This window comes from Podarcis bocagei (assembly GCF_964188305.1).
Source record: "Podarcis bocagei genome assembly, chromosome: 13".
Classification (NCBI taxonomy): Eukaryota; Metazoa; Chordata; class Lepidosauria; order Squamata; family Lacertidae; genus Podarcis; species Podarcis bocagei.
In genome coordinates, this window is record NC_138138.1 from 40,507,874 (window position 1) to 40,535,610 (window position 27,737).

The 27,737-nt window shown below is 46.0% G+C and overlaps 2 protein-coding genes and 1 long non-coding RNA gene across 3 annotated transcripts; 1 reads left to right on the top strand and 2 right to left on the bottom strand.

The window, feature by feature from the left end:
* Window positions 1-2,837: 2,837 nt before the first annotated feature.
* LOC308570819 (uncharacterized protein) lies at window positions 2,838-12,409 on the bottom strand. The gene is made up of 2 exons (XM_081165771.1): window positions 12,134-12,409; window positions 2,838-5,246 (listed from the first exon to the last, which is right to left on the bottom strand). Exon 2 carries the CDS (start codon window positions 5,244-5,246, stop codon window positions 4,020-4,022), a length of 1,227 nt encoding a protein of 408 aa, XP_081021897.1. The 5' UTR covers window positions 12,134-12,409; the 3' UTR covers window positions 2,838-4,019.
* A 117-nt stretch (window positions 12,410-12,526) lies between these two features.
* Window positions 12,527-23,832, top strand: LOC308570827. Its single transcript, XR_014001216.1, has 3 exons — window positions 12,527-12,607; window positions 13,372-13,706; window positions 23,702-23,832. It is a non-coding gene; the product is annotated as an uncharacterized lncRNA (long non-coding RNA).
* Window positions 18,292-26,878, bottom strand: LOC308570821 (extracellular fatty acid-binding protein-like). The gene is made up of 6 exons (XM_081165773.1): window positions 26,552-26,878; window positions 26,041-26,183; window positions 24,736-24,806; window positions 23,732-23,842; window positions 22,681-22,782; window positions 18,292-19,942 (listed from the first exon to the last, which is right to left on the bottom strand). The coding sequence occupies exons 1-6, from the start codon at window positions 26,639-26,641 to the stop codon at window positions 19,683-19,685; spliced, it is 777 nt and encodes a 258-aa protein (XP_081021899.1). The 5' UTR covers window positions 26,642-26,878; the 3' UTR covers window positions 18,292-19,682.
* Window positions 26,879-27,737: the final 859 nt, after the last annotated feature.

Genomic DNA, 27,737 nt, shown 5'->3' on the forward strand with positions numbered 1-27,737 from the left:
CAACTGTCCGTCTGTCTGTCTATTTACACATACTGCCCTTCATCCAAGAATCACAGGGAGGTTTACAATATAAAAATACAAAAACAAAACAAAACAAAACAAAACACAATAACAAACGAAATAACACATGCTCCCCCCTGCACACGAACAGTTTAAAAGGCTGTTGTTTTACTGCCCGAAATTGTTTTATCAATTGTTTTACTGCCCGAAAGCCTGTGAGAAGAGAAATGCTTTTTGCCTGGCACCTAAATAGACAACTGGTTTCTGAATATTGTAATTTTTGATATCAGATTTGTGTCCCATTCATCTTTTGCAAACATATGCACTGCCGGGGTGCAAAAATCCACCCAGCACCCCCAAATTTAGTTTAGCCGTCCCCAATTTTTTTAGGGGGGGGGCAAACTCGAGTTGTTGAGCTTTACTTGGGAGGGGCGAAGCCAAAATTGTTGACTTTTGGGGGGGAGGAAAATCGCTCACATGTTACAACGTCACAGCAGAAATAACTGCTTTTGTTTCCTGACTCGTCAGGAATATTTGACGCTATGGAGTAACAGAGCAACGGGGGGGGGGGGGGACTTTCGCCCCATTGCTTTTCACTGCCACCGATCAAGAGAGACCAGTATACAGTAGGTATACATTTGCTGCCACCCAGAATACATTTGGCACCCCCCAGAATTTGGCGATGGGGTGCCCTGCACTCCTTGCACCCCCAGGGAAAGACGGCCCTGCAGACTGGCCTATGCAGAAGGCAGGAGGGCATCACGGGTCAAGCAATAACATTTATCATGTTGGAGAACAAGCAGATGAATGCTTTGCGTACCCTGATCTTACTTGGTCCCATAACAGTTATTTCTGAATGAAGCCTGAACATGAGCACACTGTTGGCATCTGAGGTGTGTGTGTGTGTGTGTGTGTGTGTGTGTGTGTGTGTGTTCAGGAATGGACAGTGAAGTCATGTTTGCATGGGTTCATGCCTAAGTCCACCCTGTCCTGTTCCCTCTTTAATTTGCGATTTAAAAAAGAATGAAATTTATTTACAGTAACATGAGGTGGTCTGAGAGCTTCCCTTTACAACTTCCCCATTTTTAATTTTAATTTTTATAATTAAAAGCCATTCGAAATGGTTCAAGAAGTCAGCTGCTGCCACCGCTAAGGGGCCTCAGATGCTCCCCTCAGACTGACCAGATATGGCGGTGTCTTGTTCCTCACAGGGACACAATATTAGGCAGCGAAAACAGATGACTGCCATTGTGATGGCAGCAGCCAGGCTTCCTAGTCAACTGAAGTGGCCTTCACCTGCAAATAAAGCTTTTAAAAGACAAGCCTCAGACTACCTCATATAGGTAATGAAAAATTTGAGAGATAAAATCAGAGAGGAACTAATTTAGGAGAGGAACTAATCAGAGAGGAACTAATTTAATCAGGCCAGTTCATTGTGCAATATGAACCAACTGAACTCAGGCATTCCTAGTTGTGCTGAGCATCGCTGCTGAATTTATTTACGGTCTGCAAGGTCTACAAGGCCTGGGAGAGAAAACAAGCCTTGTCCAGAATGGGCTGCAGATCTTGGCATGGTTCTTCGGAACAGGCGGCTTACAGTGAGCCACACCATTGGTCCATCTCACTCAGTATTGTCCGCACTGACTGGCAGCCACTCTTTCCAGAGTTTCAGTCCTTCCTGGAGTTGCCAGGGATTGAAACTTAGACACTCTGCATACCAAGCAGATGCTCTGCCACTCAGCTATGGCTTTTACCAAAGGCTGTAGGACACTGCAGGAAGAGTCAACAAGTCGTAATCCTGTCGCTTCCTTTTCTGGACCAGTCCTGAAATAATAGGCTTTGGCAATCTGTTTATTAGGATGGGGTAGCGTTTCCTGATGTAAATCCTTCAAGTGTGAATCCCTGCCTAAGGAACTGAAACAAATGAGCCTGTTTCTTGGGTTTGGCAGTAGATAATATAGATCAAAGGGACGTGGGTGGCGCTGTGGGTTAAACCACAGAGCCTAGGACTTGCCGATTGGCGGTTCGAATCCCCGCAACAGGGTGAGCTCCCATTGCTCGGTCCCTGCTCCTGCCAACCTAGCAGTTCGAAAGCACGTCAAAGTGCAAGTAGATAAATAGGTACCGCTCCGGAGGGAAGGTAAACAGCGTTTCCGTGCACCGCTCTGGTTCGCCAGAAGCGGCTTAGTCATGCTGGCCACATGACCTGGAAGCTGTACGCCGTCTCCCTCGGCCAATAAAGCGAGATGAGCGCCGCAACCCCAGAGTCGGCCACGACTGGACTTAATGGTCAGGGGTCCCTTTACCTTTACCTTAATATAGATCAAGTGCAGGGGTTGGCAAACTAAGGCCTGCGGGCTGGATGCGGCCCGCCGGGCTCGTTAATCCGTCTCGCGAACCTTGCGGACCCTGCTGCCTGCTTGGTCAGTCCTTGTGCTAAACTGGCGTGGCGTGAAGGCCTTGCCGCATGGGGACTGACATCCGCGACATGACACAGCTTCTGATTGGCTGCAGGAAGCTCCTGCAGCCAATCAGAAGTCGCGGACCCCTCTGGGTGGGCGGCGATGCTGGCGCAGCCTCCACACCTCTGCCACTTCCTCCCGCTCGGCTCTTCCAGCTCAGCCGCTTCCTCCCATTCGCCCATCTCAGTGGGAAGGAAAGGGCGGCACCCAGAGGCGGCTGAGCGGGAAGAGCTGAGCGGGCGGAAGCAGCGGTGGCGGCATGGAGGCTTCCTTTGCTGCCCAGGCCAGAGGCTTGCCGAGACAGAGGACGATGCCAACGCTGCCGAAGACAAGGTGGTGTTGGCAGCTGCGGCGTCAGTGTGGGGAGTCCTTTCGGGAGAGGGGGTCTTTTCGGTTGGTGCTTTTGGGAGAGGGTGGGTCCGGCCCCCCCACAAGGTCTGAGGGACAGTGGACCGGCCCCTTCCTGAAAAAGTTTGCTGACCCCTGGTAAAGTGCATGCAGTAGCTGGACTTGCGAACTTATGTGAAGTGGGCGGCAAACTTGTGTATAAATATTAGCTGGATGTTGGGAAAACAAGCCTTCTCTGTAGTCCGATGTTCTTGGTAAGGTAGCCAGGTGAAAAAGAGAGCCCGGCTTCTGCACCATTAATAGCGGTAGTGAAATGGCAATTTCTCCCTCTTTTTCACAATTGTCAAAGGTCTAGGCATTCTGTCCCATTTTTCTCCTGGCTCCTAGATGTTGACCATGTTCTTATTGGCTGATTTTATTTTATCCTTATTTTGTTTCTTTTTGTCTGTTTTTTTAAAGATAGATAGATAGATGATGGATGATAGATAGATAGATAGATAGATAGATAGACAGACAGATAGAATTTATTATTGTAGCTTATGCCGCTTCTCTCTGTCTCTGTCTCTCTCTTTTCTAGTAAGTCACTCTCATGCCATCTTCAGAAAAGTAGCATTTATTTGCCAATAAATAAATAAATATTCTAAGAAAATAACTTCTGGGCTCGTTGAGTGAGTTACCCGTTAGTGACTAAATAATTAGGTTTGTTTTTTTTTTAAAAAAAGGTATAAGATTATTCTAATCCAAGAGAGGGATTTTACCATTTTCAATCGTCCAATTGTCTAAAGTGTGTGGAGAAAATTCAGAGCACCCTAGACCTGGAGTGCGGAGCTTGCACCACATTTTCATGTGTCATTTTGATCTTGACTCATTTTGTCGCTATGCGCACGGTAGCATTTGAAATACGCGATTCTTTAAAAAATAAAAAGAAAGGTTGGCGTGCTGTCAAGACACGGTGGAGGCAAAATCCAGAATGATGGTGGCCCACGCCCTGCTGTGGCCTGGAGTGAAGCCCAAATAGCACCCCACTCAACCACATGAGGGCCAACCATTGCATTGCTGCCCCATTCTTCCCTTCCTCAGTTCCTCCTCTTGCGCCTTTATGATGCCCCTTGAGGCAGGCCGCATTTCCCCCGGTTGCGGGGCAAGGCCAGCCCTGTGGCAATCCTTTAAGGTAGCTCTCCACTTCCTCCCCATACACTCGCTCCCATCCTACACCCTTCTCTTGCCCCACATCTCATACTTCGCCATATATTTTACCCCCTTCCCTCCTCCTGGGCTACCTCGGCCCCTTTTGGGCCCAGGCCTCACTGGCTCTTTCATTTGCATCATCCCAACAGTCCAGTTCTTCTTTTCTGGCCCCAGTTCTATGTCTCCCCTTAGCAATTTCCCCTCCGAATCCTCCTTGGTGGGCATGGAGCTCCGGCTATGCCCCGCCTCACTACCCTGGAAGTAGCAGGGGCAGTGCCTATTCTCCTGACAGCCGCAGGCCGCGTTTTTGCCGCCGCTGTTGCCTTGGCGGCAGCAGCAGTTCGCTCCCTCTGTCTGGCACCTGCATCCCGCTGGTCCTGCCGCACTGCAGTCACTGCGGTAGCCATATGCCCCTTCCCATCCCAGGCCATCGCCCTGGGCATTGTGACATCCTGCTCCGTTACGGAGACAGCCGCGTTCCCCGGCCTCTCCATCACAGTTGCCGCAGTGACCGGCCGCGGGCTTCCTTGTGCCGCCACCGCCGCTGCCGCCACAAAAACCACAGGCCTGCCCGCCATGTGAGGCCAGATAGCCAATGCAGACGCAGACGTTGGCTGCCGCACAAAAGGCCAGAACCCACAAAATGGCCTGCTTGTCGGCTCGTCCGTTGAGAGCGCACTGGGCCGTTTCGGGGCATACTGGGTTGTTCGGGCGGCATGTGACGATTCCTCGGGTCATAATTGGTAACTGGAGGCCAATGAGGGTCCACATGAAGCTCAGCTCTATGGCCAAAATCAAGACTATGGTGAAGATGTAGATCCCGTATCTCCAGCCGCCAAATTGAGGTTTGCCAACCGTTTCGCAGCACCCAGTTTCTCCGGGCTTTGGTTCTGCTTCCCCAGGCTTCCCGGATTTGTCCGTCGTCGAAACATACACAAACTTCATGAGCGCCACAGTGAAGATGATGGCGATGAAGTGGAAGGTCCAGAGGGCCGAGACGGGGATGGGGAACAGCTGGTTATAGCAGAGGACCGAACAGAACGTCTTTGCATCACCAGTATCTTTGGGCCACTGGCAAATCATATCGGTCTTGAGGGAGTCCCAGGGTCCAAAGGCAAAAAAGAGAGTAACCATGCGGAGGCCAATGAGGAAGTACCATGGATTGATACCCTGGCATAACTTCTCTGCAGACAGTACCCCAATCGTTGGCTGGAAGAGCCGGGAAATTCCCCCGATAACGGCCGCCATCTGCGAAGGCAGGAAGTACCGGTAAGTCAGGATAAAGAGGAAGTTATTCAAGCCTAAAGAGGAGGCTGCAAGACTCCACTTCCCTTTCTCTTGTATTCTCTTATTCCTCCTGTCTCTTAATTATTTTTTAATTAATTTATTTTTAATTTTTTATTAATGCTTTTCAAGTTTATACATTTCACTAATTTTACAATCATTTTAACATTTCAAAACTTGACTTCCTTCCCCCTCTTTCTGCGGTTCCTTAAATTTATTTTTAATATCTTCTGCATATCCAAATGAACTCAATTTGCTCATTTATTCATCTATGTTAAATATATACTCTTATAAAACTGCAGGTTATTACAATAATCCTTCCAATGTTCGTATCTATTTACAATTTATCTGCAAATATTCAATAAACCATTTCCATTCTTTTATAAAAAATTTCTCTTAGATGATAAAGGTAAAGGTAAATGGACCCCTGACCATTAGGTCCAGTCGTGACTGACTCAGGGGTTGCAGCGCTCATCTCGCTTTATTGGCCGAGGGAGCCAGCGTACAGCTTCCGGGTCATGTGGCCAGCATGACTAAGCCGCTTCTGGCAAACCAGAGCAGTGCACAGAAACGCCGTTTACCTTCCCGCCGGAGTGGTACCTATTTATCTACTTGCACTGTGATGTGTTTTCGAACTGCTAGGTTGGCAGGAGCAGGGACCGAGCAACGGGAGCTCACCCCGTCGCGGGGATTCGAACCGCCGACCTTCTGATCAGCAAGTCCTAGGCTCTGTGGTTTAACCCACAACGCCACCCACGTCCCTTCTTAGACGATAACATGCTGTAAATTTTATATCCATATTCCACAATCGTTCCCATGCTTCCATGACTATATTATGACCAATATCTATTGCCCAATGTATCATTGAGGATTTTACTTGCTCATACTTTGTCTCCCATTCCAATAATATTTTATACATTTTACACAGCACTTTTACATTACATTCCAACAGGTCTCTCTCCAGTTGTTGTTCCCCAGATATTTGTTCCTCAAACAAATTTATTTTGAACTTATTTTGAAATTCTAAACCTTTGGGATTCTTTCCTGGAATCCTGGATATCTCCCTCCCTCCCATTTCCACATTCTTTCTGCCTTACTTTGTTTCCCCTTACTCACATCCTTCTTTCCCAATCTATTTCCCATAAATATATATATATGTATATTGATAAGGTTTCTTACCCGCCCTTCACCATAAGGTCCCACGGCCAGTTACACAATAATAAAATACAGAATTATAAAAATAAAGCCATTACAATTAAGTATGGTGGTGTGAGATTTAAAATTGACCCAATAATAATAATAATAATAATAATAATAATAATAATAATAATAATAATAATTTATACCCTGCCCATCTGGCAGGGCCTCCCCAGCCACTCTGGGCAGCTCCCAACAGAATATTAAAAACACGATAAAACATCAAACACTAAAAACTTCCCTAAACAGGGCTGCCTTCAGATGTCTTCTCAAAGTCAGATAGTTGTTTATTTCCTTGACATCTGAAGGGAGGGCGTTCCACAGGGAGGGTGCCACTACTGAGAAGGCCTTCTGCCTGGTTCCCTGTAACCTCATTTCTTGCAGGGAGGGAACCAGCAGAAGACCCTTGGAGGAGGACCTCAGGCTGAATGATGGGGGTGGAGACGCTCTTCAGGTATATAGTTAAGAGGTATATAGTTAACAAGTATATAGTTAAACATATAACACATGTTTAAACAAAACACCCTTGCCTGCGTGTGTGCTTTGTTCCAAGGCCAAGTTGTGTGTTAGATGTATTATAATACTTTACAAATCAGATAAAATTTAGTGGTTTGGCTGCATCCCTGCACTATACCTTCAAAGCACATTTTACCTCTCAGAAAATTCTGGGTGCTGTAGTCTCATAAAGGTTTATTGGAATTTTAACTCTGTGAGGGGTACAGAATTCCAGCTTGTGAAGGGAAACTGACAGAAACGTCAAGAAAACGGATGGGGTCTAGTAGAGAAAAATTAATTTGGCAGTTTTCTAAACCATGCCAAAGTTGAAGTTACTGTTAATTAACTTAAACAGGCATCTAATTACTAAATATATTAACACATGAGATATGTTATCTCTCTTCTAAAAGCATTAACATGTGTCCAACTCCACCCTTATCTGACTTCTCCTTCAGATGTTAAGCTTCTTGAGGGCAGATGCCTGTTTCTTTTCGTAAAACTCTGAAAGATGTCCTACATAGATGGTATGGTGCAAGTAATAAGCCTAAAAATTATTAAATTCTATGGGAAGGAACTGGGACAAACTTTAAAAGACACACACGGCAACACCTTTATGCTACGTAAATTGCACGTTGTGGTGGTATGTTGATCAGAAGATATGTTGCATATAAAATGCAGGCAAGATGCTCTCAATACTAAAAACCTAAAAGAAGAGAATAAAGTTTACAAATACAGATATTTCTTTTCATTTGTTTGGCCAGGGGGCGGTAATGAGTTTCTGTGACCAATGTAACATGCTAAACCTATTTAAGTTCCATTGTTCTAAGCTCATTTGCTTTTGTACCTAACATAAAAAATTCTTGTTAGTTCGCCATTGGTGCTATAAAGGGCCATTAATCTATTGTCTAGTTTCTTGGAGATCTTTAATGTTAGAGAAAGAAATAGAGAGATTCTGAGTCATCCTGCAATGTCAAGCTTCTGGCTGCTTTATTCACATGCAAAATGCCATTTTGGAAAAATAATGAATCTTTGGGAAATTATGTTTAAAATGACATAAAACATGTTAACTATGTGTGAAAATGAAAAATGGATCTGTCAGTTGACATTTTCATGGAATTACTCAACACCACTGCATTTCAGTTACTTTCAGGATCAGGCTGTGCGTGTCTAATCAGAACCAAAATATAACCTTTAAATGCACAGGCTTAATTGATCATCTGAGTTATAAAAACCTGTAATAAAGTAAAAGGTTGACAAACTACACATGTTAAACCCCTTCATGGATCACTGCCTTGCCGTGGCAAAGGGGCTTGAATAACTCAGAGAAGCTATGAGCTATGCTGTGTAGGGCCACCCAAGATGGAGAGGTCATAGTGGAGAGTTTTGACCAAACATGATCCACCTGGAGCAGGAACTGGCAAGCCACTCCAGTATCTCTGCCAAGAAAACTCCATGGACACATGTTAAAAATTTAAATGCGAACTGAATTCGTTCCGGAGTTCCGTTCTTAACCTGAAACCGTTCTTAACCTGAGGTACCAATTTAGCTAATGGGGCCTCCCGCTGCCGCCACCGCTGCGTGATTTCTGTTCTCATCCTGAGGTAAAGTTCTTAACCCGAGGTACTACTTCTGGGTTAGCGGAGTCTGTAACCCGAAGTGTTTGTAACCTGAGGTACCACTGTATTGCAATAAATTAATAGCTCCATAGATACAATTGGATGTCCATCTGGAAACTGATTTCCCCGCTCTGAATCTATAGTCATACGCCCCTTCATAGTTTAGGTCAGGGGTCAGCAAACTTTTTCAGCAGGGGGCTGGTCCACTGTCCATCAGACCTTGTGGGGTACCAGAATATATTGGGGGGGGGGGGGATGAACGAATTCCTATGCCCCACAAATAACCCAGAGATGCATTTTAAATAAAAGCACACATTCTACTCATGTAAAAGCATGCTGATTCCCGGACTATGGACGGGCCAGATTTAGAAGGCGATTGGGCTGGATCCGGCCCCCGGGCCTTAGTTTGCCTACCCATGGTTTAGGAACTATTTATTTCCTGGCAGAAGACCATTTTTGCTTGGAGTTGCAACAGCAGCAACACTGCAGACCGGGGTACCATGGGAGCGACAGTGTTATGATGCCCACAGGAAACACAAGTGACCTCTGTCATTTCTCCCGTTGACAGTTTTCCAGCTGTCATTTATGCCTTCAAAGCATTGTCCATGTGCAGCAGGGAAGCTGCGATGAAGGCTCATCCGATAGGGCAAGGGGGGGGCATTGCCCCACCAACTTCAATCTGCCCTCAGCCAGCCCCCAACCTGCCTGCCTTCTTACTTAACAACCAATCTGGGGCATAACTCTTGTCTGTCATCGGCTCTGGCTGTACCTACTGCTGGCAGCCTTCCACCCTTCCAGTCCCCAGCTGCTAATGCAGCAAAAGAGTTATCTGTGGCCCTCCAGTCGTTGTTTGACTCCAGCATCCATCCATCTTTTCCAGCATGGCCAACAGCCAAGGATCATGGGAGTTGGAGTCCAACAACACCTGGAGGGTACAGGTAGGATTGGTGGCATGTTAATGTAAACTGGAGCACAAAGTTCTGCAAGGGGTGGGGGCACCCTCTAACTCTCCATCTGCCCTGCTTGTTTCACCATGTTTGTTTGTTTACATACATACATTGTTACATTTTTAACCCACCTTTCCCCCCAGGAGCTCAAGGTGCCAAACATGGTCCCCATCCCAACCTATGTCCTCCATTTTGTCCTCACAGCATCCCTGCGAACTAGCTTAGGCTGGGTGACAGTGTCTTGCCCGAGGTTACAGAACAGAGCTTTCTGGCTGAACTCCCTGGACTCCTCTCAGCCCTAGTCCGATATTCTACGCACTACACCACAGCACGTGAATGGGCTGGAGATTATTTATTAAAGTTCTTTCATAAAATGCATATACTGCCTGCCTAAGCAAAAAAATTACTGTATTTTTTGCTCTATATGACTCACATTTTCCTTCCTAAAAAGTAAGGGGAAATGTGTGTGTGTCTTATGGAGCGAATGCAGGCTGTGCAGCTATCCCAGAAGCCAGAACAGCAAGAGGGATTGCTGCTTTCACTGCGCAGCGATCCCTCTTGCTGTTCTGGCTTCTGAGATTCAGATTTTTTTCCCCTTCTTGTTTTCCTCCTCCAAAAACTAGGTGCATCTTGTGGTCTGGTGTGTCTTATAGAGCGCAAATTATGGTATATTAGCAGTGCGAAAAAAACTACGTTGGCCTCAATAGGCAGGGAGTTCCAAAGTGCAATGGGAATATTTCCTCCTCCTTTCGGAAGAGTACTGGGTTATCCGTAGCTTCAGAAGTAAGAAGAATTACCAACATTAGAAGAATGGAGGATGAAACTAATGGACTACGCAGAACTAGACAAGCTAACAGGAAGGATCTGAGACCGGTGGGACCAGAGGTTTACCGAAGACTGGACTAAATTTACGGAGTATTTGAAAAGTATTTGTGACGATCAGATTACGTTTGTTGGATTACAAGAAGTTCTGTGAGGAGTAATCTAAGAAATATTGTAAAAATGGAAAGGGAGAAACGATTTGTTAGAAAACATAAAGGCAATATTAAGTTAAGAATTGCAGGAGAAATAATTAAGACAGAGGATTATCAGAGGTGCTGAAGGAAGTCCAAATAAGGATATGTGTGTAACAATTTGTGTGGTATGTCTTTAAAATTTTGCATGTTAAATTTTTTTTAAAAAAAGAGTTATCTGTAGCTTCAGAGCTTTCTGCATTGAGTTTGCCTGAAAATACTATGAACTGATACCATCATGAAAATCAGGGGGCACAGAAAGGCAGGTGAAATGTAAGAACATTCGCCCTTGCTGATGAGACCAAAAGGTCCAGTTAGTCCGAACATCTAGTTAGTCTAGTTAGAACATCCAGTTAGTCTGAACATTTCTCACAGATACCTCTCAGAAGCCCACAAACAGACATGAAGACGATAGCCCACTCCCGGCAAACTTGCGGAATTTGAAGGAAGGCTGCCTGCTTCTGAACTTGGAAATTTCAAGTCAGGACTTCTCCACACCTGTTTCCCTGCTGCTTTCCCCTGGGGAAACCTGATCTTTAGCCCTGAATTGGAGCAATTGGATTTTCCGCAGATTGCTGTTTGTTCTGATTTAGCATTAAAGAGCAGGTTTTCCAGGGGAAAGTGGCAGGGAAAGGGCAAAACCGCTTGGACCCCTACCTAGGAAGCAGAGAGCTGCTTGGACCCATGCTTTCTAGGACAAGTGGAAGTGTCCTAGACGGGCCCAAAACACCGTAGTTCATAACCACTGATAGCCCTGAATCCATCTAACCAGCATTTAAAACTGAGTAAGCCAGTGCAGTGACCATCACTGCCCCATCTCCCAGCAGAGAGCTCTGCAAATCAGCCTTGAGTTTTGCAAAGAAAAAGGACTGACTCCCTGTTGCCCACGAGGATTTTATGCGGACCTCCAGTGAAGCTGAATGTTGGAAGATCTGGGACAGGAAAAAAGAATGGACTTCTTCAGAATTAATATTTGGGATGTGCTCTCACAAGAGTCACCAACTTGGACGGCTTCGAAAGAGGACTAAGCAAAGCCGTAGAGGACAATGGCTACTAGCCACAACGGCTATGCTGTGCCTCTTCGGCTTGGGGGCAGTGTATGCTTTTGAATGCAAGTTTCTAGAAACAGCAGGAGGGGAGAGTCGCCGTTGCACCCGGGTCTGTCTCATGGGCATCTCACTGGCCCCCTGAGAGAGCAGGATGTTGGCTTAGATGGGCCACTGGCCTGATTAAGCAAGCTCCTCTTATGTTTTGTGCTCTAGTTTTATATGAGAAGGAGAAAAGCCTCTTGCCATCTACTCTCTTCCTCCCCATCCATAAAATTATTAGCCTCTCTCCTGTCTCTCCTCTTAGTCATTCAGATTCCTCAGTGTGAGGCCTCCAGGACTTTTGGACTACAACAAACACATCATCAGCTACCATGGCTGCTGGAGATCCGTCAGAGCCAAAGTGTAAACCATCAGGTTGGCACCATGTTGGGGAAAGTTCTAAGATCAAAAAGGACATCTCCTCCCTCCCTCCCTCACATTGCTCTGGATGTTCAGCGAGTTTCCTCCCTCCCAGGTAGAGGATTGCCTTGGTACCTTTTTTGCTCAAAGATCCTTCTCCTTCCCGATGGTTGCGCTCCTTCGCTCCTCTCCTCCCTCTGAAGCACTTAATCTCCCTATGAAATAGGGCTCCACCCTGTCACCCGTAACTCTGCCCAAGGAGGTAGCCAATCTAACTAAATTAAACTTTGAACTGGAAGAACCTGCTGCCAGGATAAGAACTCCCACACAGTCCCAGCCCAGATGATCACAGCGTTCATAGGTTCCCAGTGGGGAAACCCCTAAACCTGCTGTGAAGAGGACCCAGGTGTCCTGTGGCTTGCAGCCCTCCTGGCAGCGTTCCTCTACCCTTAAAACAGCTGCATGGCAACTCTATTGAGGGTCCAGAGTCACGATGCCAGTTGGCCTTAGGGAATTGCAAGAGTTCCAAATTACTATGGTAACTAGGGCAATCGTCGTGGAGGCCTTCTTCCACTGGAGCAGACCTGCGCATTAATGGGAGACACCAATGTATTACTTTATTTGACAGTGACGTTTTATGGATGCTAGAATAGTCCCTTAACTGCTGTTCTTGCCCTTTGGACTAGAATTAATGACTTTGGGAGGGTAGCAGGTCTGGTAGTTAACAATGATAAATCAGAGTTCATATATCCCTGCCTGCGCAAAAACAAATCCAACAGATGTCCGCTGTAATTCAGCAGTTTAAAACATTTTGGGATCCATTCCACAAAAGAGATTAAACAACTTCGTAAGGGGGGTTATATGGGTTTGTAAATGAAGTGCAAAAGGACCCGTCCCAAAGGAAGAAACAAAAACCTTCTTGGGTCGATAGGAATGCCGTATTTAAAATGACACTGCTTCCCAATTTCTCGTTATTTAAAGGCTCCTGATAGAGATTCTAACCATGAATTTCAAAGATGGGAGAAAATAGACTCTTTTACTGGAGGAGAGGGAAATAGTTTGCATAAGTAAAGCTGCTCTATATAGAAGTAGCAGGAACTGCGGGTTTAGGGTACCTAGCTTGAGATTGTACAATGATGCCTTTCAGATCCAGCAATTGTTCAAAGTTATCAAAAATTGACTGGAAATTCATTGAGTTAGTACAGAACTTAGCCCACATTATCCTACCATTAGAGCAATCCCTTTTTTTACCCTCAGTGAGAAAAGATCTCCAAGGGATTCAGAATCAGTTCCTTCATTCAGCCCTCAAAGTGTGGGGCACTTGGGCACACAGACTAATCCCTGAATTATCTCCATGTTTATCCCATTTCTAGATCATCCACAATTTTGTGACCCCTGTCAATACAAGCAATATAAGGAGTGGGGAGAAAAATACTTAAATACTTAAAGTGGTACCTCGGTTTACGAACAGCCCTGTTAATGAACTATTCAGTTTACGAACTCCGCAAAACTGAAAGTAGTGTTCCAGTTTGCGAACTTTACCTCGGTCTACAAACGGTAGCCAAATGGTGGAAGGGCACCAGCGGCAGGAGGCCTCATTAGGGAAAGCGCGCCTTGGTTTAAGAACAGATTTGGTTTACGAACGGACTTCAAGAACAGATTAAGTTCTTAAACTAACATACCACTGTATAAGATTTGTTTCACAGAGGTAAGCATCTCTCAGCAATTAGATAATTTGCTGGAACCTTTGTGAGCCTCATAGTCTAGAAGATGCTGTCGTGTGCCAGGACTCCTCACTATTTGAGAAATTGTGTCAGCACCACCTAAGACAGGCGAAGGGCGATGTGACCACTGTTCACCAAATCCTTCTTGATCAGTAGCAACCTGATTTGGAGAGGGAGGGGGCATTGAGCAATTTGGGAGGCCGATATCGGGAGAGAAATTTCTGAGGGAGACTGGAAATTACTATGGCAGGTGTCATCCTTCGAATTCGGTTTCAGCTCTCGTGAAGGGATAATCACTCGAGTTGATTCATGGGTGATACATGATTCATTCCAGTGTGCTTGCACCCTATCTACAGCTCAATGTCCATCTCCTGCACAGGTGGTTATAAATCCTGGATTGGCACTTCTTTAATTGTTTTGAGGAGCAAATTTTTGCCATTCGTCTGTCTCGGAAGAGGATGGAAGAATGTGCCTTTGGGAGTAAAGATACATTATTTAAACTTTTAAAGCTACACATTTTGATGGCTCCTTGAATGAAGATTGCATTTCTGTGGAAGAGCAGAATTGGTATGCAGTTTGCAGAACTGGTATGGCAGAGTGTGGACAAAGGACCTCGCGGACGATAACTCAACTCTGTAGAGTCATTAGGGGTGAAATTGAATGAGACAAATTCCATGGCAACTGGTTCCCTTTTATTTCTTTTGTCAATTCTTACCCCAGATGCAGTGATGGAGGGAGGGGGTGCAGGGTTCGCCCCAGGTGTCATCACTGGTGTGTGTGTGACAAAATGAGTTTGTTGTGTGTTTTTTTAAAAAAAGGGCTCACAAAACTTTTTAGGAGTGACATGGTGGCTTAGGTGCCTGCAGGTTCCGTGCTGCCACCCTACAACTGAGGGGGAGGTGCCGGAGAGGCCCCAAGCGTCGGAGAGGCTTGCCCCACCCCTATAGCCCCCGCACCAGGCACCCCAGCAGCTAGCTATGCCGTTGCCCAGATGAACCCCAACCATCTACTATTCTTTTTAATTTTGGGAGGGGCCTCCTGGTGTTTTAAGTCTAGGTGTGCTATCTCTAGAATACTTTGCTCAACATAATTACCGTATTTTTCACTCCATAAGACACACTTTTTCCCTCCTAAAAAGTAAGGGGAAATGTATGTGTGTCTTATGGAGTGAATGCAGGGGGGAGGCTCTTGAGGGCTTTTCCCCAGGAGGGAGAAAGGACTGACGTGGCCAGTCAGTCCCTTCTCCCTCCTCGTAGAAAAGCCTGCAGGAGCCGCGCGCTCCTTAAAGGGCGTGTGGCTCCTGTGGGCTTATGCGGGAGGTTTGGGAATTGCCAGGAGAGACTGCGCGCGGCTATGGCAGAAGGCAAGACAGCCTGCGGGATGGATCCCGCTCACTGTCTTGGCTTCTTTGCTCTTTGGGGTTGGGGGGGGGGACCCAGGCTTCCCCCAGCGGTCCCGAGAAGCTCTGGGAGAAGTGGACAGCTGCTCTTTGGGGCTGGGGGGGGGAATAATATTTTTTTTATTGATTTTCCCCTCTAAAAACGAGGTGTGTCTTATGGTCCAGTGCGCCTTATGGAGTGAAAAATACGGTACTTTTCAAATGTGGATTGTCTTTGTTTTCGTCCATAGCAGTGTATACACATAAGTCCTGTTGTTTTGCCTGCTTCTTTACTAAGTGGAAACACATTCCTTGCTTCTTAGCTTTGCTTTTTTATGTCATCGGTGGTGTGATTTGTATCGTGTGTAAAAATAATAACGTACCATTGTTGTTTGCTTTGATGGTATTATAAAATTTAATTAGACAAAACTCAAAGCCACTCCCATGGAAGAATGCGATCCTCCGGGAAGTTTGTAAAAGAAGAGGAGGAGACGTGAGGCAGGAAATGCATGATGAGATAAAAGGGAATCTGCTGATTCAATGACATGAAGTAATATTACAATTAAGATTTGGGCACAAATGACCAAAGAGTGTATGGAATCTTGGAAAACAGGTGATCTTTCAACAGCCAGAATATTACTAATCCTTAAAAAAAAGGACACTAATATAGTTCATATAGTTATATAGTTCAAAGTTCATTTTAACGAAGTAAGTATACCTGACATTAGAACACTTAATATTGAGACCCTGCCATGGGAGCAGACGGGCTTTAACCCTGATATGGAGCCTGCCATTTGCTTTGTCAAAAAGGATCCATTTAAACCATCTGGATCATGATTCCAATGGGACAGAGAGGTTTTTTTTAGTATTTTTATTTTATAAAAGCCATCTAATATATTGTTATACGTGCCAGACTCTCCTAAATCCCTGGGTCCTGCGGGTGTTAGAAATTAATTAAAGCTTGGGATGCTAAACTGTGTCCTAGACACTTCTAATCCCCGGAATTAGCAAGTGTTTGAAATTCATTAAGGCTTGGGGTGCTAAGCTGCGCCCCATTCAGCACCCAATCATATGCACCCCACACACCCATTTCCGGCCTATGGCAGGGGCGTGTGTGTATGTGCACGCACACACTCACTCACACGCAGTGATGACAAATAAGACTCCCTCTGTCATCTACACACCTCTCCTCTTCCAGCTGTTAAAGGCCATCTACCTCCTGCCCCATGTTGGGGTTCCAACCCAGTTTGGAGGGCCCATCACTTGCAATGCCTTGCCCCCCCCCCCTGCAGCCAGCATGGAATTTGAAGAGCAGTGAGAGCGACCGAGGAGGGAAGACCCTTGGGAAGGCTCCAAAGGCCATATCCAGCCCCAAGGTCAGGATGCGCCCTATTCCCTGAATTAAGAGGATGCTTGGTTGCAAGAAATAAATCCCCCAGATTTCACAGCCTACAATTCTGTATCCGAATTCTGCAAATGGTGGCAGATACCTCAAAAAATCTATAATTCCCAACCCTACACTTCCCATTATTCTTTGGGGAAATCCATGCACTTTCAAAATATTGCATGGAGTACGCAGCCTCCGTCTTGTGGTTCCCAGTCTGGCCAGTATAATAACCAGTTACCAACCCATAACCCAGAGCAGGTACAGTCGTACCTTGGGAGTCGAATCAGTTCCAGAAGTCCATTCGACTTCCAAAACGTTCAGAAACCAAAGTGTGGCTTCTGATTGGCTGCAGGAAGCTCCTGCAGCCAATTGGATGCCGCGGAAGCCCCGCCGGATGTTCAGCTGCCAAAAGATCATTTGAAAACCAGAACAGTCACTTCCAGGTTTGCGGCATCTGGGAGCCAAAACATTCGAGAACTAAGCTGTTTGAAAACCAAGGTATTACTGTACTTGATGCATTGTGACTTTCAGTTATTTTTATTGATCATAGTTTAAGTAATTATTTATTGTAATTGTTAAGAGTGAATTTCTGTTTAATTATTATTTGCTGGTGTTCTGAAATTTAATTTTATTGTGTACTATTATATTTAATACTACTTTATTTGATATAAGTCATTCCATTTTAAAGCTATGTTTTATTAGGACGTTTTGCATTGGATCAGATTGTTACATGATGTGTGTTCTTTGTTGTATATTTTGTTGCTGTAAATCACCTTGTGTATAGTAAAATAGAACGGCAGTATACAAATGTGAAGTGAAGGAAGAAACCTGCTCCCACCCAGTTGCAAGATCTGAGTTCAAAGCACACTCCTTGTACAGACCTTCCAAGTGTCCTGATTTTCCAGGGACAGTACTGGAATTACAGTGATCTCACTCAAAACGGATGCAATGTAGCCGAAAATTGGTGCCAGTGGTGGCACCAATTCTCTGCCGCTGCCAGAGGTGGTGGGGCAGGCGTGGCACTTGCGGGAGTGCTGCCTGAGGGCTTCTGCCACCTGAGGCAGTGGCCCCACTCTGCCTAAAGACTGGGCCGGTTCTGCTGTTTGGTCCAATTCAGTGGGAAACTGTGGGTTTTCCCTGGGGAAAGCGGCGGAGAAAGCGGAGGTGAGGACATACCTCAGATAATAGGACTTCAGCAGGAAATCGTTTTGAGGGAAATAAAATTCCCAACGCAGGCCCGTGGATTCGTTGCATAATTATTGGCACGGAAATAAGATACTGCACCTGATATCGCAGCAGTCATGTACGACTAACAGTACCCAGTTTGTCCTTCAGCTCAGTAATTGGCACAGGATGGATGCCAGATCGATAGGAATCTTTAAAATAATGGTGACCTTGTTCCTTCCAACCTTTAAACTGTTAGACGTCATTGTTCTTATATTTTGACAAGGATGATTTTAAAAGGGGGTCATATGGAAGAAACCTTTAGTTATCACCATTCACAACAAGACTCATGTTTTTCAGATGAACGACATAACAACAAAGCTTCAAATTAGGAAAACCCAACCCCCCCTTCCATCGTTTCTACATATAAGAGTCAATTTTGCAGTCATCTTCTTTTTTTAAGAAGGTATCTTGCCCAGCCAGAATAACTGCATCTTCCTTCAACTGGATTTAAAAATAAATAAATTATAAGGAATAAAGGATGAATATAGAAACAAAGTGGAAGAATGGTTTAAGATTTAGTACTTCCACTTTATTTAGGTAAATCATGGGGTATTATGAACCCAGGTATTTCAAGAATTCCAAATAATTAGTTAATTAGTTTGTTAGTTCACCCTATGCTCCCACATAATCACCAAGTTGGAAGGGATCTTGAGGGTCATCTAGCTCATCCCCCTGCAATTTTGCCCAACATGGGGCTCAAACCCATGACCCTCAGATTAAGTCTCATGCTCTACTGACTGAGCCATCCTTCAGGGCAGCCATGGAGAAGGCTCCTTTTTCGTTTTGAGACAAGGCGAAGAAGAGATGACATGATACACATTTACTGTATAAAATGATGCATGGCATGGAGAAAGGGGGGGCGAAATTCTCCCTCTCTCATGACACCAGAATCTGTGGCCATTCTAGGAAGCTAAACGTTGGAAGGTTTCAGGAGCCGTAAAGAAGAACTTCCCCACACGGCACACAGTTAAGCCATGATGACCACCAGCTTAGATGGTTTAGATAGGATTATAGAATCATAGAATCGTATAGTTGGAAAGAATCCCAAGGGTCCTTTAGTTCTGCAATGCAGAAATCTCAGCTCAAGCATCCATGACAGATGTCCATCCAACTTCTACTTCAAAACCTCCACTGAAGGAGTGTTTACAAACTTCAATTCCATGGTCAAAGAACTCCTCGAAAGATTCCATCACTGGTGTCTCTGACCATTTTCACACATCACTTAGGAAGACAGGCGAACTAATGCCAGTGTACTGGAAGAAGAAAAGATAACCAATGATTATTCAACATCAGCTTCGTTGGACTGGTCATGTTGTACGGATGCCTGATGGTCGTCTTCCAGAGCAACTACTCTATTCCCAACTTAAAAATGGAAAGGTGGTGGTCAACAAAAGAGGTTTAAAGAGTCTCTCAAGGCAAATCTTAAAAAACACTGAAAATCGGGAAACACTGGCCTGTGAGCACTCCAGTTGGAGAACAGCCTTTACCAAAGGTGTCATGGGCTTTGAAGACGTTCCAACTCAGGACTCAAGGGAGAAACGTGCTAGGAGGAAGGCATGCTTGGCAAACCCTCACCGTGATCAACTCCTGTCCAGAAACATATGTCCCCACGGTGGAAGGACATGTGGATCCAGAACTGGCCTCCACAGTCATCTATGGACTCACTGTTAAAACCGTGTTCATGGAAGACAATCTTACGAGTGATCGCCAAAGAAGAAGACTATCAGAAAGCTCTTCCTGATGTTGAGTTGGAAACACCTTTCTTGTAACTTGAACCCGCTGGGCGTTATTTTGATTCCGTGTTGAAGAGCAGGTTTTCCTTGGGGGGAAGTGGTGGGTCAAGTAGAAGTTGTGGGTGAACCCTTGGCTCTGCTCATTGATTTCAATGGGTCTACCCTGTATAGCACTAGCATTGAATACAATCCTGGCTTTTCAACTTGGGGTCCCTTCCCAGTGGCCAACTTGGGGCTAAAATTGGGTGCTTCTCACAGTCTGTTCTACAGCGTTATTTCTGTGGCGCGATACCCGGTTGCAGCTCCCCACCCTCTTAAACCACCTCTGCCCTTCTGGCACATACAGACAAAAATATAAGCCGCTGTTTCTCGATCTATTTATTGAGAGCAAGAGGGGTCTTCCGCCCCAGGAGTTTAGCAAAGCCCGCAAGGGGATTGCGCAGGAAAAGCAGCGGGTGGTATCATCTGATCTGCTGTCCCATTTTCTTTTGTTACCTACAAGACAAGAACGGTTGTGAAACAGGAGCAGTAAGTTGGCCTAATGCAGTCCACTGTAAAAGGCTGCAGCCTCTCTCTCCCTTTCCAGCACGACCACCTTTGGGATGAGCCACAAACACCCACTTTTACTGCCAAACCAAGCAAACTTCCATTGGGTTTCCCCCAGTGGATGTTTGCTCCAATTCAGCGGTCAATAGAGTGTTTCCCCCAGGGAAAGCGGTGGGGCAAATGGAAAACTGCTCGGCTTCATGCTTTATAGACATGGGATAAGCCAAGTGTGGACAAGCCCTGAATACGAGACTTCTCTAGTGTTTGACCCCTAAGTCAGGGGCTGGAAAAGTGCTGCCCTCTGGCTGTTGGTGGACTCCAGCTCCCAGCAGCCCCTGCTAGCACGAGGATGAGGGCAGCTGGAAAAAGGACATCTGGAGGGTGACAGATTCCACCTTCCGACACTTTTAAAAATATTTATAATTTTATTGAGATTGTTCTAGTAGATTAAAGCAAATAAAAAAGGGGGAGAAGGAAGAATAGAAAAGAAGAGGAGGGAAAGAATATATTAGAAACCTTTTAAAAAGCAGGGGGAAACAGCATTAGGAAAAAAAGCATAAAATACAATTAAGGCCACAAAACTAGATAGTATATATGTAGATGGATAAACCTATTGTATATGTTAATCCATGTGTCACTGTGGTTTCGACAAAGACATTCCAAATATCAGTAAATTTGTCCATGCATCATCTTCGACCTTAGGCTTGCAAGAGTCCATTGCTTGCAAGAGTTGTCATATCATCTGTGCATTGATTGATGAGGGCCATATTTTTGCCCTTACAATGTATCAATAGCAATTTTTTTACAGATGGGAGGGCATGGAGAATCCATTTGCCTTGACCAATGGTCAAACCCCATAAATTAGGCATCTAAGTTTAAGAAGAGGTTATCTTCTGAAGTTTTTAGCTCTTTATACATCCTAATAACATCACTGTTGTCATTCCCCCACCCGCCCCCAATACCGGACACTGTATAAACCTACGTTTCAGGGAAGTGTTTCCCTTATTGCATTCCTACACTTAACCTGATCCCGAGTCAAGACACTGATCTGACCGGCTGGTGGCGGAAAGCAGTTCTCCATGGGGCCAAGCGGAGAGGAGTCTTTCTGAGTTCTCTTAATGGGAGATGAAGAGACTTGAACCCGGGACCTTCTGCACTCAGAGTATGTGCTCGGCCACTAAGCTATGGCCACACCCAGAAAAGCACATCCCGAAGACTTTGTTGAAAGAGGAATGTCGTTTGCAGCAGACATTCATCTCTGCAAGTGGATTCTACCCTCACTTTCACCAGCAAAATTCTTAGGGCTTCCCATCTTTTCCTCTGCCCACTGCCCCCCTTACGCAAAGCTTCCTACTCAGAAAGCAGAAAACAGACTAAGCTGCAGACACCATATACTGTATCTAAAGCAACACACACACACCCCACAAAAAACCCCTCACAGAGCTGCAATTCCAAGCACCCTTAACAAGTTCCCAGGATTCCTTGGGAGTGCTTTAAATGTACTTCCAATCTATGGTGTGTGCCATCACAGAAAGTGTCACTCATGCAACTTGCTCATTGTCCATCTAGAGAACCCAGAACATATCCCAGTATCAGGTGGAGAAGCAGAATAGGGGGAGTAAACCGGGGGTCTTTTTCAGCAGGGAGCCAGTCCACTGTCGCTCAGACCTTGTGGGAGGCTGAACGATATTTTGAAAAAAAAGAAAACAACAACGAATTCCTATGCCCCACAAATAACCCAGAGATGCATTTTAAATAAAAGGATACATTCTACTCATGTAAAAACACGCTGATTCCCAGACCATCCGCGGGCCAGATTGAGAAGGCGATTGGGCTGGATTCGGCCCCCGGACCTTAGTTTGCCTACCCATGGAGTAAACAAACAAACAACAACAGTCCTCGTTCTCTAAGATGCAGCAGTGATTTGAGGCATTCTGAAGTGGATCAACAGATTGGGCTCTGCCTGATATTTGGGGCATTTAGTTAAAGCAACATATGTCCTTTTTATTTCTGTGCCCATATTCTGCCACCACACAAACTGCATTGAGTTGCAAAAGGGCCTGCTCCTCTTTATGCCTTGGCCCTAAATGGAATCGATGCCTTAAAGAAATCTCACCTATTGTCTTTAGTCTGCACAGGCCACTGTGGAAACAAACCAACAAAGAAGATTATTGCATCCGTCAAAAATTACTGGTGGTCCAAAGTGGGGAAACATTGTTTGCTTATTGCTCCGGATGTGTCTGGTGCCTTCATAGCTTAGGAGGCAGCTTGTGTGTGACTCGCCCAGCCCAGCCCAGCCCCAGCCCAATGGCCTCTAGCTGGACTCCCATCATCCCTGAGCGTTGGCCAGGCTGACTCCAATGATTGATGGAGGCAACACCTGGAGGACACCTGTCTGGGTAAGGGAGAAACAGGGCGACATGGCGGTGAGCGAACTGGCGAGTTCGTTGTGCAAGAAAAAGGGCAAAGAGATGCAGGAATTCTCCCCACGTGCACAAAATCACATTTTTACACCAGTCTTCACTTCCACAGTTCTTGAATCTGATATCTCCCTTCCCCGAAACTGAGGCCCCCCTGAAAGTTTTTAAATTTCTAATCCCAGTGGAGTTATCTGTTCCTTAGTACCTGACAACCGGATGTTCTCCACCTCACTGGGACATACAAGAACAACTTATCTTAGGTCTTACCTTCTGGAGGAAATTGTACCAAATACTTCTCTTCCAAGCCCAATTTTGCGAACTGTTTTGCAAAGATCTGCTTGGACTCTCGCGTGGGAATTTTTGCAGTACCTGGAAAAGAGACAAGACCTGAACCCTACATGCATTTCACACCTCCAGTTGCAGCTAAAAAATGGAAGGGGGAGAGGGAAAAGTGTGAATTTCTGGCCAAGTCTTCCAAATAAGGAATGTGAGGTGATGATGTTCAGGGCACAATACAACCCCCTCCAACATCTCTCCAGTGAAAGTAGGGACATCCTGTTCTACACCAGGAAGCTTCTGCTGCACAAATAGCTGTCATGGACACGTCAACATCGGTCACCTTGAGCCAATTGCAAATTTCCACCTCACCTACATCACAAGAGTGTGGTAAAAAAAAAAGTGAGAGGGAAGGGATGGTGTATAACACTTTCCACACATAATGGGAATGAAATAAAATTTTAGCGGTAAGGATTTAAAGCAGATTGGTGACCATTTCCTTCAACAATATAGGAATAGCTTTGTATTCCAGCTTCACCATTTTCTTCATTTGGTGCGGAGAATTTATTTTCAGGATAAACAGGACTCTGTTTTTGCACCTATACATGCCACTTTTAACTGTTCCCCAAGGCGAGGAGGAAAAATGAAGAACGAGACATTCTGGGATGCAAACAGAAACCAGTATGGCTTCTGTAGCTCTGGGACTGTCCCTGGAAATTCAAGGTACTTGGGGGTTTGGGAAAAGAAGTGCAACAGTCTGGGATCAAATCAGAAACTGGGGCAGCTTCTGTACTTCCGGGACTGTCCTTGGAAAATCAGGACACTTGGAAGTTATACTACGCGAGCTAGGGCTGATGGGAGTTGTCATCCGAAGCCTCTGGAGGGGACCGGGCTGACACAGGCTGTCCTACACCATTATTTTGAACTGCAAATCCCCTTGATTATATGGGCGGAATGGTGATAAGTATAAATGTAACGACTTAATAAATGTTCTCTCTCTTCCCTCTTCAAGGTGAGGGTGGGAGTCTTCTTGGCTACATACCATAAAGGGTCAAATAAACAGACATGACGCCATCCCGTGTGTGTGCAGCCGTGACAACGCAGTAGCTCTTACAATCTGTCTGCCCATCTAGGACGACGCCTTTACCCCATTCTGGAGAAAAAAGAGAGAGGAAGGCCTGCGTAATGAATTGGGGACTCTTCACTCGGTGCGAAATTTAGCACCAACGGGAATGTTTCCCTTAAAAATAAATGAATAAACTTGACTCATCTGTCCTTCATGGCTGTAAGCTGTTAAAAGCGCATTAAATCATCAAACCATTAAAATAGAAAACAAGAATGGATAATACTTGGGTGTGGGTGTTATTGAATAGTTCATGTGACATCACACGCACAATGTTGTGCGTGTGACGTCACACCCATTACATGCAGGCCTGTGCGTGTGACATTGAATGTCTGCGTTGCAGCTGTGGGAGAGAGAGAGAGAAGGTTCATCTCTGGTCTCCACCACCAGCAAGGCACCCTGTTCCATAGGGAGGAAACGGGTGCCCCCCTCCCAAAAAAGGTTGATTCTCTGGCTGTCTGCAGAGGGGAAAGCTGAACTGCTTCTCTCTCGTAAACAGCACCGCAGAGGCCATTTGTTCATTGACTTTGTGGGTGCCCAGCCCCCACAATTATGGAGTTGGCTGCGGGAGGCAGTGGAAGACAGGAGTGCCTGGCATGCTCTGGTCCATGGGGTCATGAAGAGTCGGACATGACTAAATGACTAAGCAAGAACAACAAAACTGGCCCATCTGCCCTATAGGAGGGCAGCAGATTTTCCTGCCACTGGAAACATCAAGCTGCTGCTGAAGACCACAACTACATTCAACTTGTAAACATGCAAATTGACTTAAATATTACAGAAACGCCTCACGTTTCCCGTCCTCTTCCCTTCCAAAGGGAGCCCAACTTGGGTCTGCCCCCTGGGGCTTCTCACACTGCTTAGGGATGCTGGGTGAATAGCTGTAACAGGTTAAAACTGAACAAGATTTCGCTCATACAGACCGCTATTGCAGGTATACTTTCCATCTTCCCCTAGGGTAAAGGCCATATCCATTTTGAGACAGCCGTAGGGCCTGTGAAAGGAGACGGGGAGGAAAGGGGTCAGGTCACGAGGAGCAGTGGTGCAGTTGTGAAATCTGAGGCGTTGGACTTGGTAAGGACATCAGAAACGTCTGGCTGAATCAGGACAGCCTCACACCCTCCAAACGCCCCAATTTTCCACAGGCAGTCCTGGAATTACAGAAGCCACCCAGGTTTCTGATTTGATCCCAGAATGTCCCACTTTTCCTTTCAATATCATGTCCCTAGGTCATCAGAGAAATGCTGAAGGGGATGGAAGAGGACGTCCCTATTTTCCCAGGGGAAAAACTTGGAAGGAATGTCACAGAGATTTTTTCACCTTTGGCTCGGAAAGTGGCCACCCAACTCAAGGTCATCGCAAATCCAAATTTGCGTTGCTGGGGCCAAATTTGTGTTGCTGGGGGTTAGACTAGATGACCCTTGGCCCCCTTCCAACACTACAATTCTATGATTCTAACATAGTAAGGTAAAGGGACCCCTGACCATTAGGTCCAGTCGTGACCAACTCTGGGGTTGCGGCACTCATCTCGCTTTATTGGCCGAGGGAGCCGGCACACAGCTTCTGGGTCATGTGGCCAGCATGACTAAGCCGCTTCTGGCAAACCAGAGCAGCGCACGGAAACGCCGTTTACCTTCCCGCTGGAGCGGTACCTATTTATCTACTTGCACTTTGACGTGCTTTCGAACTACTAGGTGGGCAGGAGCAGGGACCGAGCAACAGGCGCTCACCCCGTCGCGGGGATTCGAACCGCCGACCTTCTGATCAGCAAGTCCTAGGCTCTGTGGTTTAATAAGGATGTAAAAAGAGCCTTCTGGATCAGGTCAATGGCCCATCTAGTCCAGCGTCCTGTTCTCACAGTGCCCGACCAGATGCCCATGTTAAACCAGCAAGCAGGATTGAAGCCCGAAAGCAACTTTCCTCTCCTGTGATTTCCGGCAATTGGTGTTTGGAAGCATAGTTAGCAGCCATCAGTAGCCCTCTTCTCCATGGTCAGTAGATGCACAACCATAGATTCAAATTAAAACTTGCTCAGTGGATACATAGTGCTGCTCTAATTTCATCTCATCTCTCAAAACCACAATGGGGAAATCTTCAAATTCACATGTTCAAATTCAGAAATTCTACCTGATGGTGAGCAAAAGAACTCACCAGAGCAACCACATCCCAGGGTTTTCTTCCGTCTGTGGGCGATGCTACAACAGCTCAGCAAAAACAGGCAAACTTACGTTGGCAAAGTGGAAGAGACATTGAAGTTTCCACCCTTCGTGATGGTTAAGTTGGCAGCCACCATGCTCATTCCATCTAAATAGTCGGAAAGCAGGGTGCTGTTAGTGGCGAAGATCTGTGTGTACCAGGTCTTTGGGAATTTCTGAAGACAAAAAACAAGTGGCCCTTTCAGAAGGTGCAGCAAAACACTGGGGCTCCAAGCAGAAATTCCTGACTGCCTACCTGGTACAAGTGTTCCCTTCCAATAATGGGACTTATCTGAAGATTATGAGGAGTTCCTGTCCATGCAGATGGTAAGCAGAAATGGCCAAGTGCACACATCACGGTGCACACCCTCCAAAGACCCCAATGGACCTGGAACATTTTCTATTTGTACAGGAACAAATGTCCGTTGAGGAATGGGCCATCTGACATTGCCAAATTCTTCCCCAAATGGTGTCTCCCCTCCCTGGGGTTGTCCCGCCACGGTGCTCAGTTGGAGCTCGACAGAAGACCAGAGCTGGTGGTTACCTTATTTGGGTCACACTTTTTAAAGTCATAACGCATAGCATGGGCAGCGTAGAGGAAGGCAAGACCCAAACCAGTCACCCAGAACTTCATCTTGCGTCTCTGCTTTCTCGCTTCTCGGTGAGAGGATATTCTGAGGCAAGTTAGCTCAAGGCATGCTCGCTTCCTGGCTTTTGTAGAGCTTTACTCTCTCCCTGCCACACCCTCTGAAAAGTTTGCATCAAGTCCACCTGCCGTCCTTTCTCGCCCACCAGCCACGTTTGCAGCTGCAGATACAACAAGGTTGTTGTTGGCATGGGAACAGCTGCCCCAATGGCTCCTTGTGCAACACAAGGAGGTGTTGCGGTTGTCCAAACAGAGGAGGCATTTGCCTTGGCCCACGATCCAACGGGCATTTGGACAACAACCACCCGGAAAGGTCACACTCCTCTTATCTAAAGCAGGGGAAGAAGAGCTTGGAGTGGGTGACCCAAGGTCAATATGTTTCTTGGAGTGCAATAAATGAAGGAATGACGTCAGCTGCTTTCCCGGTCACCCTTTTGGAAAGATGCAGGAGAGCAAAGATGGAGTCATGAGACCGGGCTGCTGCTGCTGCTGCTGCTGCTCCCATGTCAAGAGGGGTGATGGAGCCCTCATGGTGTCCAAATTTTCTAGGGACAGTCCTGGAAGCCATCCGAGTTTCGGACTTGATCCCTGAATGTCCCTCTCATCCTTTTCCTTCTGCATCTCAGAGAGCAATTAAAAGTGGTGTGTGTGGGTGCAAAAAATGGAGTATGGTTTATGCTGCAAATAAAATCCCTGCAACAAATGAAGGAAATGGTGAAGTTGGCATACAAAGCCATTCCTGTAATGTTGAAGGGAAAAGCGACCAGTCCACTTTCAGTCCTTTCATTGCAATGTTTCCACAGCCAGCCATTTCTTAGGAAACACAGGGAGTGTTGATTCCTTTACAGGCAAATCTCGGTTACTCAAACGTTTCGGCTGCCAGAAGTAAATGCTCCAGTTTCCTATCATATTTTGGAACCCCAGTGTCCAACATGGCTTCCGCTTGAGTGCAAGAAGCTCTTGCAACCAATCGGAAGCTGTGCCTCGATTGTCAAACATTTTGGAAGTCGAACAGTCTTCCGGAATGGATTACGTTGAACAACCATGGTATTGTAAATGGAGCCTGACACTGTCTACTCAGATG

What these genes read in the sequence shown, in the direction of transcription:
- LOC308570819 (XM_081165771.1), bottom strand. Translation starts at nt 5,246, where the DNA reads ATGGCGGCCGTTATCGGGGGAATTTCCCGGCTCTTCCAGCCAACGATT.
- LOC308570821 (XM_081165773.1), bottom strand. Translation starts at nt 26,641, where the DNA reads ATGAAGTTCTGGGTGACTGGTTTGGGTCTTGCCTTCCTCTACGCTGCC. An exon ending in GTCTCTTCCACTTTGCCAAC is followed by an intron (nt 24,807 to 26,040) that starts GTAAGTTTGCCT and finishes CTCCTTTCACAG; the next exon opens with GCCCTACGGCTGTCTCAAAA. An exon ending in AAAGTATACCTGCAATAGCG is followed by an intron (nt 23,843 to 24,735) that starts GTCTGTATGAGC and finishes TTTTTTCTCCAG; the next exon opens with AATGGGGTAAAGGCGTCGTC.